General features: G+C 40.6%; 1 protein-coding gene across 1 annotated transcript; it reads right to left on the bottom strand.

The window, feature by feature from the left end:
• Positions 1–576: 576 nt before the first annotated feature.
• LOC115377379 (uncharacterized) lies at positions 577–8,923 on the bottom strand. Its single transcript, XM_030077060.1, has 8 exons — positions 8,832–8,923; positions 7,359–7,397; positions 6,951–7,178; positions 6,325–6,606; positions 4,046–4,324; positions 3,594–3,815; positions 2,757–2,870; positions 577–2,672 (listed from the first exon to the last, which is right to left on the bottom strand). The coding sequence occupies exons 1-8, from the start codon at positions 8,878–8,880 to the stop codon at positions 2,356–2,358; spliced, it is 1,530 nt and encodes a 509-aa protein (XP_029932920.1). The 5' UTR covers positions 8,881–8,923; the 3' UTR covers positions 577–2,355.
• Positions 8,924–10,996: the final 2,073 nt, after the last annotated feature.

The following is a 10,996-nucleotide window of genomic DNA, read 5'->3' as shown; positions in this document are numbered from 1 at the left end:
GTGAAACTGGACTGGACACACGTAGATGGTGTGTAAACCATCCATAGAAGATATATTCTGTAAATAAAGACAGAGTCTGCTTTGTCTGCTTCCAGATACGAGCAAGAGCAATTTTCCCCATCTCCCCCTCTGTCCCTATGTGGCTCAGAGATGCAAATAGGACATTTGGCTTCAGCGGTTTCATGTTACCCCTATGCTCTGCTCCTCCCGTGGCTGTGTATTGATCATGGAGCTAAAAGATATTACACCAGGGGAAATGAGGAAGAGAAACAGAGATTTTGATGGGACCTGAGTGAGGGGCTCACCAGTTTCCTTCGACCAGCTGCGACTGCTGTGGGGCAGCGATACACTCTCACCGCCTTTTCTGCCCCGTGTCTAAAATCAGCAGGATTATCCTGCATCCATCTGCCAGTGGGAGAGCAAGACAGGAGGGAGGGTGAGAGATATCCATTGCTGACATCTGATAATACTGCAGTATATACTTGGCAATGTTTTTTTGTACCTCCTCATGGGCACAGAGGAGGAAGGGCCAGAAGAAACCAGGAGGGATGGAAAGAGTATATAAAGAGTGGTTCGATATTTTAGGTCAGTGTTGGCTTTTGTTGAATATTACATATCGATCTGTTAGTGTCATCCACTGTCAGTATGATGGAGGTTACTCCCTGGCCACGGTGACATAAAACAGCCTGCAAATCCTGTGGTGAAATTTTATTTTCTGCTCTTTATTCCCTCTCTTAATATGTACATGTATTCTTCATTTAAAGGCCTAATGACGACACTGAGCGGCTGTGGTCGGTCATCGTTTCTTAAGAAACACAGCTGAAAGAAACTGTGGTTTTCAAATGAATCTAAATGTTGTGTCAGAGGCCCTTTCAGTCCTTCCCGTGAACATTGTGGAGGAAACAGAATACTTGTGAGGTTTAGTGTGAAATGGGTCAAATTCAAAGATACTAAACATCATCTCTCAGAGTCTGAAGTGCAGTGAAGCGTCACCTCAGAGCAAAAACAGCATTTTCAAGGTTATTATAGTCGATTGGTGTTACCCTCTGGAAATTGTGGGTCTTAAAGACAATGAAATAATCAAACTTTCATGGATTGATTAGTTGGATATTGAAGAGTGTAGCGCTGATGCTTTTCATCACAGCTCAAACTCTGTGTGTAGAGTAATAGTACAAGAATATATAACAATGGCAAAAGTAGCTTTATTTATAAATGCTTTATTTCAAAATTTTAAAAAAATGAACATAAAAAACAGACACTTGTATTTGATAGCATATTTTTTGCATAGCTCATGAAATAAAAAAGTGCTATATAACGTAAGTGCTAAGTAAAGTGCTTTTAATTTCTGTTCTTTGCAGAAGTGGAGTCTCACAAGTTCCTTCTTCAAACTGATGGCACAGGATGTTGCGGAGGAAAGGCTGATAAACTAACAAACCAAAAATCGCATGATAAGATCTCAGTCTCTTTTGGAGAATGTACAGTACACCACGTAACTGAATGTGTCAAATTTATAAGGCAATGTAAGCAAACATCATCACTGCTGAGCATGAAAGCTCATTTGTTCACCTGTTTAGCTTTATGGAAGGTATTTCTTGGTCATGACAAGCAAGCAAGCATCGCTGCACACTGCAAAAAAAAAAAAAAAATGAAAACTAGAAATGAACCGGTTAAAAGTTATTTTACAGAGAGTTGTTTCTTATCTGATGTGAAGTCTATGGACTTTTATTGCTATAAAGCCCCTTCAGGTGATATTGGGCTATACAAATAAAACTGACTTGACTTTAGCAACACTGCAGTTGTGGTAATATGGGTTTGGTTTTCTTTCTTTTTTTTTAACAGCATACAGTCTCCGCTTTATCTGTTTTATTAGCTTTTATGTTCGTATTCTTGTGAATTTCTGACCTTGTTTTGAGGATTTTGCAGTTTCCATCATTCTGTTTTTATCTGAAACGTTTTTGAACAAACCTCTGTACCTCTTTAGCAAACACTGACACAGGTTTGCCTTTGAAGGAAAAAAATCTACCTGAAATCATCCTCCTGGACGTACATGAGCAGAAAAATAGTAGAGACACTTTGGTGCCACTTACAGCTCCCACACAGCATTACATCCCTGTCACACTCCAGTCACAGGAGTGAAGGAATGACACTAAAATATCAGGGATAAAAAAGATAAATATTTGATCTTTGCACAAACACTCTGAATACAGTGCATGGGCTATTTGGAGTAATTTAAGAGATTTTATGCTTTTTGGGGAGCTGTAAAAAGATATCTATCAACTGAAGGTGTTTGGGAGACGGCTGAGGTCTAAGGGGGCTGATTTGCAGTGTGTTTGGTGAGCTTCAAAGAAGTTTCAACTAACTAGCTGTCTCTGTGGCCCCAGTCGCTCCCCCCAGAGTCTCATATTCCTTTTCTCTCTCCTTCGTCTTCAGCGCCGTGTACCCCCCCTCTCCTCCTGTTTCTTCCACCGCTCCCAGTGTATGATACACCGCATCTTTCACTTCCTCCTTCTGCAGCGCCTGATAGTCTCCGTCTTTTTTCTCGCTGCCCGATGGTGCTGACTTCAGCTGGTCGTACTCTTTTTCTCTCTCTTTCTTCTGCAGCTCCTCGTACCCTCCATCAGCTCCGTCTTGTGACTGAACATCCTTGAGCGCAACGTCCTGATAAATTGCTTCTACAAGAAAGAAAGATGGTTTTAGTTGGCCAAACAGCTTCATGCACCTGCACACCTAGAGAGAAGTGAAGTCGTGTCATTTACCGGCGTGACTCCTCCTCACGCGGCGCAGGCAGACGACCACCACACACAGAGCAGCACCCACGACTATCAGTATAATGATGATAGTAACCATCATGTTATTCCCAGGCGGAGTGGCTGAAAACACAAACAAGCTTGATGTTACACATCGCAGGTGTGTGAAACCTTGTAACTCCAGTTTTGGGGATTGTCACTTGAACTGAATAAAACCGTGGTTTCAGAAAAAGTTTCTGAAAAGAAACTTTTGGAGGTAAAAGGTTTTCATTGGTGCTGATACATTGAGCTAAATGAACATTTCAGCATATTATGGTAAGATATAACTTAGAGTTAGAGCCAGACAAATTTTTGGAGCTGATACTGATATTTTTATTTTGGGGTAAAAAACTATATATATGTTTTTGTAGGCTGATACTGTTTACATAAAACCACACATTTAAAGCAAAGATGAATCCTATTAGTTAATCAAATAGTTGCAATAAAGATATGTACTGGAGGCTTGATATTTTGTACTTGAACAATACATTCCTTAACACAATCTGCACCACCATCTGCTCAGATGTGAGACGCTACTCTGCCAAATCGTGCTGAACAACGTATTGCAAACAATGAAGTCTGCGGACCAAACTTTGTCTGAAGTGTTTTTTACTCCAATATGTGCAGTCTTGTTTTGCCAACATGTATGCCGATAGTGATATATTTGTGATGAGGCACTGCTAGGTGATAGTATCGGTCAGGCTCTAGTTTCACCTTTGAAATCCCTCTCAAAGCCCTTTCGCAACACATTTTGTGACGTGACACTTATGAGAATCAGCTGTGGTAACAGGAAAGGTAGGAACTCACAACTGTGGACGTTGCTGAGTAAAGTTCTCTTGTTAGGCCACACGGCTCTACACGCATAACTACCAGCCGCACTGGGCCCATCGTAGTGCTGCCCTTCGCCTTTAACAGCCCATCGATCATCGTTTCCTTTGAAGTACCAATGATAGGAGACATTGCTGCCGCAGACAGAGCAGGAGCAGGACATGCCATTAGCTGCAGAGAGAACTGCCCTTTGAGGAGGCGCTGGGAAAAAAAAAACAAAAAAAAAAACACCAATGTAAGGACACAGACTTAAGACAATGCATAAAGTAGGGAGGCGAACTTCACTCAGCACTGACTGTGTCTTAGCTGTCTCTGGGTACAGCTAAACGGCTAAATCTACCAACTTTATGTGCTGTTACGTGTGCATCAGCAAACTTGTAAACTCACAGTGCCGCTAAAAGGTAGCCGTGCTGCTGGCTGGGCGTACATACCTCTGACAAACAGCTGCTGTGGGTCGGAGGTCTCTTGGCGTGGGGGCCCGCGGGTCGTGGACTTGTGCGTGTACCTGGCTTTACACATATATTGTCCCGCATTGGAGTCTTTTACAGAGTGGATTTCGTAGACATTACTTTTGCCTTCCTGTATCATTTGTCCATCCTTGTAGAAAACGACATGCTCGATTTGACTGGTGCCCCAGGCGAGGCACCTCACAGTCACACTGTCCCCTGCCATCACGGGCACAGGCGCCATCTCCAGCAACACCTGCTTCTCTGGAAGGGTGGAGAGGCAGATTAGATTATCATTTAACCTCAACGTGAATTAACAGGTAACGACAGTAAAATCAGAAGAAGCAGATGTGGTAAACAAGCATGGTGTAGGCCGCCACACAGCACAGATTAACAACTGAGTTACTGTGTAAAGTAAAGGTGCTTTGGATGCAAAACTTGGGTTGATTTAAATAAAAAAATGGCATAAGCATAATCTGACAATTGAGTCAACATGGTTCTTATCATGTGCCTGATAAATTATGTGTTCCATTTTTTTTTTTTTTTTTTGGTCAGCTGACCTAAAGTGTCCTCACTGAAAACAACCCTCGGCAATTTTACATAGAGCACCGTTAAGAAGATTGTGACTATAATGCATATATAGTGCATATAATGTATACAAGTTACATAGTTTTTTATGATTTATTTTTATCTTTTAAAAAAAATAACTTATCGCTTCTTATCTTAAAATAAAAAGAGACGGCCGATACTGAACTGACGTGCTTTAGCGTTTCATACATGGTGAAAAAATCTTGATGGTGAAACCTTCAACAGCTTTGATAAAAACAGAGACAAGCAAATAGCAAAGATAGTAGTCGGGTGCATTTTGATCTGATTATGCCTATAACATAAACTTAACATCGCAGAGTCATCCGAGTGATTGAAAATATAGTTCTGTGTGTACCTGGAGACTTGTGGAGCCCCAGCACGGTGTCACTTTTTAGCTGAGACAGACTATTAAAGAATCAATGGTGTTTCCTCGTCTGGTCCCTTAGTGCTCAGCCATGTTTCATTTTATCTTTGGGTGTGGTTGGGGTGGGCTGGGGTGTGGTGGGGTGTCTGCCTGGAGTGTATGCATGTGTGAAATATGTTGTACTTGTGTTTGTGTGCGTGTGTGGGTGAGTATGAGGGGGTGGGGGATTAGGGTTGTATGTATTTTAATGTAAAGCACTTTGTGTTGCATTTGTTTTATGTATGAAAGGTGCTATATAAATAAAGTTTGATTTGATTTGATTTGATATTACTGACTTTAGCCCGCTAGGTTGTGTTTGTTAAAAATGGTGATACCACTTGATAGCTGCAAAGTTGACATCCAGCTGTCGAAGTTTGAAAGATGCAGCTGAGGAGTGTTCAAAGCTCTGATAAAATCAATAAATGCAGCCGAGCATAAACTCCATGTGTGTGAAGAGGCAGGGACAGCATTATCTGTGCTCCGTCCCTGTCTGTAAGCAAACTGTAACGGGTCTAATTTGCTGTTCATGTCCACTTTCAACAAAAACATCCCACATTTCTCAAGGCATTTCATCACAACTGATGCAAGAGCAACTAGTCTAAACATCTGGATGGGGTAAGGGGGCAAGATGGAAGCAGACAGAATTACAATTATAAGATGCAGAAAAAGAGAAGAACAGCAACAAACAAGTTCTGCATAAGTTTTTAAAAGAAACGGTGAAATGTCATGTCAGGTCCTACAATCTTCTCTGAAGAGACAGTGGCTATGTCTATGTCCTGGCTGTGGAAGACGCTCCAGCTCGTTGCAGAGACAACAACCTTTCAGAGAATCCACACTTGACCGCACAGCTACTGTTTTAATCTTCATTTAGTTTCTTCAGTTCCTTCAAAACCGCAGCTGGTTCTATTTATTTTCAAATTGGTGTGACTATTGCATCTTTCAATCATTGCAAACTGGGAATAAGCACACCATATTGTGATCACAATTAGCTGCAGGGGGCCTCAATCTAGCAGTATAGGCACTTTGTACGTTCCCATAACACAGCCAAAATTCTTGAACTTAAATGTTTTACCAAGCCATAGTTCTTGAACTATGGGCTGTGACCTGAAATGGGTGACAACTATTTCTGGGTTAGGGTTATCACATGGTAGAGGGAAGGATCTATTGACATGACCTCAGTGTCTGAAGTAGAAAAGTCTTATTTCTCTGGCAAAAACATCTAAGACCTCACACTTTACATAACGGTGTGTATAGTTAAGAACAGCAGGCCTACCTGAGGTCCTGATGGTGACTGGGCTGCTCCTCCTTTGCCCGGTCTTGTCACTACACCAGTAAGTAGCCTCGGAGTGATTCAGTGTTGGGGCTTGAAAGATCTGATCCTCGTTCAAAGGCGGATCATTAATGAAAACAATCTTTCTGACCGGCCCTCCTTCATAGAACCAGCAGTTCCACCCGTCCAAGCCGTCCTCATTCTGCAGCGCCAGGGAAAAGGCGTCGCCGCGCGGCATCACCGGCTGGCCCGTGTAGATGGAGAGTGAGGCGGGGGGAACGTAATCTGCTCAGGTGAGCCGAGACGAGGTGAACAAGAGGAAGAGAGAACACAGACAATCAACAGGAAAGTTAGTTTTGATGACCCACACAGTTACAGAGGGTGGAAACCCCACTCATCATACTTATTTTTTTATTCTTAGTAAGTCATTTACCATAATCCATATTAAACATACTCATAAACAATGATAACTGGGCAATAATTCATATGCAAATTGATTGGTAATCATAAAAGGAATGAATCCATAGATATTGTCATAGTTCAGTTGTTAGATGCACTCATAGTTAGATCTATGAGCTTTGCTTGAAGAGGTTTCATTTTTTTACATGCTGGTCATGTGGTAAACCTACCCAGCACTGAAATAGGAAGAACTTCACTCGTTTTCCCGTCGCTCTCACAGCGATAAGAGCCCGAGTTCTCGGGGGTAGCAACTGCGATGCTCCAGGTTTGCTTCTTTTGCTCTGAAACCACGGCGTTGTTGAAGTACCATGTCACCGGGCTCCCCGCTGCACTGTTGCTGCACTTCAAATTAATTGAGTCCCCAGAGAAGATTGGCGTGAATTTGGGTATCACAGTAACTATGATGGAGCAGAGGGACAAAGGAAAAGAAGAGATACGGTATATATATAAGTATTTTTGCTGTTGCACCATGAAGTGACATGTCCCACAAACTGATTCACACTTAACACATCACACACTTGAGACACAACATAGGAAAAGCATGTGAGAAGTGTGTGTGTGTGTGTGTCTGTGGTTACCCTCGAGAGCTGGCTGGCACTTTGCCAAGATCATGAACCCTGCAACAAAATTCAAAGATTATTGTTTGTATAGATTCTTATAGTAATCACACAAACTTAATCTAAATATGCAGTTCTTTTTATATTTATTCCACACAAACCACTGTTGATGCTGCCAGAGACATGACAAACTTGAATATGAAATGAACCTCTACTACAGTAAATTCTAGTTTTTCTGATAAGCACAAAAATATATCACATATTTTTTTCTCTCCTCACATGAATAAGCCTTTAGTTGGGGATGATTTTGAGTAAGCAAAGCATTTTTTGTACAAGGTATCCAGCAAAATAATTTAAAATGTAAATATCTGAATTTAAAATGAAATGAATAAGTACATTTTAAAGTTTGTGCAGGATAGAAATCTTACTTAGCTACTTATTGGTGATACACTATGCATGTAACACTGCTAAATCTATAAAGACATAGTTGATGACTGATTATACCTGTCAATATTAAGATTAGATATTAAATAAATAAATAAATAAATATTTGGGGCATTAGCAAATTGTCTATCCTCTGTCTCAATATATCCTCAGTGTAGACCAGAAATGAATATTTAAAAAAAATGCAAAAATATAAACTAATATTAGACTCATATGGCGGCTATAACAGTCACTAAAAAAGAATATAACACGAGCATTAACAAACGCACAAAAACAAAAATTAAGTGTCTACATCCCAGCACGTCAGTCCACACCACAAAACACTGCGTTTGCTGCTGTGATGCGTGAAATTTCCCCACCGTGGGACTAATAAAGGAATATCTTATCTTATCTTATCTTATCTTATCTTGTCTCATAAGACAGCTACAGAGACTGTGTTTTCTCACATATTTACCACGGCAGCTACCAACAGGTGAATTTAAGTGCTATAAATAAATAAATAGATAGATAAGTAAAGATAGATAGATAGATAGATAGATAGATAGATAGATAGATAGATAGATAGATAGATAGATAGATAGATAATCTCAATCAGCATTCCCTAACAGGCGCGTGCTGACTTGTTGTGCGCATTAGTTTAAACAAGTCCAGGTGAAGAATAAGTAGAATAAGTTCAAATTTAACAGAAAACACCAAGTGGACTGATTGTGGTGTCACAAAACGGGAGATACACAGAGGAAAAGTGACCAAACGGCAGGAGGAAAGGCCCAAAACAAAACAAGGAGGCTGACGTGACAGGTAAACGCGCAGGCTTAGTTTTGTTTTGTTTTGTTTTGTTTTCTTCCCCAAAACGGCGAAGTCATTTTTGACATTTTGAGTGATAATTTTTGGCTTACTGGTTGAGGTTAAGCGTGGGTGTAAATTGGTTTGTAGCTAAGATTTGAAAAAGGCTGGAGCGAATGAATGCAAGTCAATTAGGTTAGGCCTTTCTCATCCTAGGAAAAAAAAAAAAAAAAAAAAACAGCTGCGGGTTACAGGTGAAACGCTTACCTGCAAGCAGCAGCAGCCGCAGCAGCAGTGGCATTTGTCCTCCCGTCATGGCTGAGTCTCAGAGCCTCTGACCAGCCTCTGTGACCGAGCAGTAGGCCTAGTCAACAGAGGGTTGGACTTGTGGAGGAATGCCCATCGAAGTCAACACTGGGAGGGGAACCAAGGTCAGACCGCCAAGAGATAAGTGTTTTCAAGAAACAACTTAAGATATTTGTATTTCTTTATTTCACTTCCTAGGTGAGTCTCCATAGCAACAATGACGTGTATGACTGGGCAACAGTGTATGACTGGACAACAATCATGCACATAAAGACTCAACTTTTTCTTCAGATAACTCTGTACTATTGTACTGACTTGTCTCCTTGCTGCAAGAGAAATAAACAAAACTGCTTTGACTTCGGTGACTCCGTGTTCATTTAAGAATTTTTCCAACACCTTGGCAACATAGAACCTTGGGAACATAAAACCTTGAGAACATGAGATCTTGAGAACATAGGGCCTTGGGAACCTAACACATAGGCTGTGGAGTGGATCCCATCAAAAGCTACCTGTAGCTGTAGCAGTCACAGTTTAATGTGACTGATTAATGTGACACATTAAACACAATATTTGTATTTCTTTATGTACTGAGCAACTATACCAATTTGATTATTACTGCAGAGAGGGGGTCCAGTGAACGGTATTATAGTCTCATTAAATTAAGGTAGTCACTTAATTTAACAGTTCTGACTACCTCAAAATAGCTTTTCGTGTTTAGCTGCCTTAAATGAACTTCCTGTCCACTGTGGCTTTGCTTTTCTCAGTATCATTGAACTGCACTTCTGTACAGTGCAGCCGTTGAGCTGAAACTGTCTTTATCATGCTTTCTGTGAACTGGTGACTAATCATGTTGAGAAAGGCAGATGATTTTTTTGAAACTGCGGTGCAAAATGAAATAGGATTTGTGTGTTAATCTAACACTGAAAAAACAAGCAATTACTTAATAAACCTTTAAAGAAGACATTTTATTGCGGTTTTGCTCCCATTTAAAAATTAATGTAATGTAGTTACTCTATATTTAATTGTTTCTTGGATTGATTACCCCTTGTCATCATCCCTGAGAAAGCTCTTGCAAAACAGCATTTTCTCTAGTAATATTTTCTTTTTCTGACAGTTTCTGACACTAACCATTTCCCCTGCTAAAGGGAGCCCAAAAGAAGACGTATTTTAGTTTCAAATGGTAAACCACGGTGGTAGTAAGCTAAAGTTTCACTGTGGCTGAGCTAACACATCTGCTGGTGGTGTCAGTGTTGCCAATTGGATTGCCACTGTCAGCACAACAACTATAAACCAAAAAAAAAAAACTTACTATGGGGTAAAATGAAGAAGAGAATATATAAAATGGAAGTGGAAGAGCAGTGCATCATTACTCCAGATAGCATCTATGCCACTACACCCCGTGTCCCTGATTATTACACAAATTAGCGCTTATCTCACAGTCATTAGTTTCTGATCCACACTGATGTCATTTCCCTTCAGCCAGACTGCCATGCAACCTGCAAGCATGTCAGCCTGCATGCTGCAAACAAATCAAAAGGAGAGTGCATCTAACAAAAGAAAAAAGTTCACACCTGTTTTTTAGTTTTAAAAAATCACATTGAGTTTCAATATTGGGAACATAAGACCTTGAGAACATATGACCTTGTGTTAGAAAAATGTGCTGCTTATCTTATACTAAGTAAGAAAGAACAGAACAAGAAGAATGTTCGAACATGGCGTTCTCATGTATCTTCTTGTTGTTCATGTTCACTCTTGCCATAGAATGCACCTGTAGCATCTTGCATCATAGTATCTTGCACTGCACACAACTTATTTCACTTCCTAGGTGAGTCTCCATAGCAACAATGACTGGGCAACAGTGTATGACTGGACAACAATCATGCACATAAAGACTCACATGCTCAACTTTTTCTTCAGATAACTCTGTACTATTGTACTGACTTGTCTCCTTGCTGCAAGAGAAATAAACAAAACTGCTTTGACTTTGGTGACTCCGTGTTCATTTAAGAATTTTTCCAACACCTTGGCAAGATAGAACCTTGGGAACATAACACATTGAGAACATAAGACCTTGAGAACATAGGGCCTTGGGAACCTAACACGTAGGCTGTAGAGTGGATCCCATC

This window comes from Myripristis murdjan, chromosome 19 (genome assembly GCF_902150065.1).
Source record: "Myripristis murdjan chromosome 19, fMyrMur1.1, whole genome shotgun sequence".
NCBI lineage: Eukaryota > Metazoa > Chordata > Actinopteri > Holocentriformes > Holocentridae > Myripristis > Myripristis murdjan.
This window is presented reverse-complemented; position numbering and strand designations above follow the sequence as displayed.

Bases quoted from the DNA above. Each gene is read 5' to 3' on its own strand.
- LOC115377379 (XM_030077060.1), bottom strand. From the start codon at position 8,880: ATGACGGGAGGACAAATGCCACTGCTGCTGCGGCTGCTGCTGCTTGCA. The intron at 6,607-6,950 runs GTAGGTTTACCA...TCACCTGAGCAG, and splicing joins TCTTCCTATTTCAGTGCTGG to ATTACGTTCCCCCCGCCTCA. The intron at 2,673-2,756 runs GTAAATGACACG...TCTTTCTTGTAG, and splicing joins CGTGAGGAGGAGTCACGCCG to AAGCAATTTATCAGGACGTT.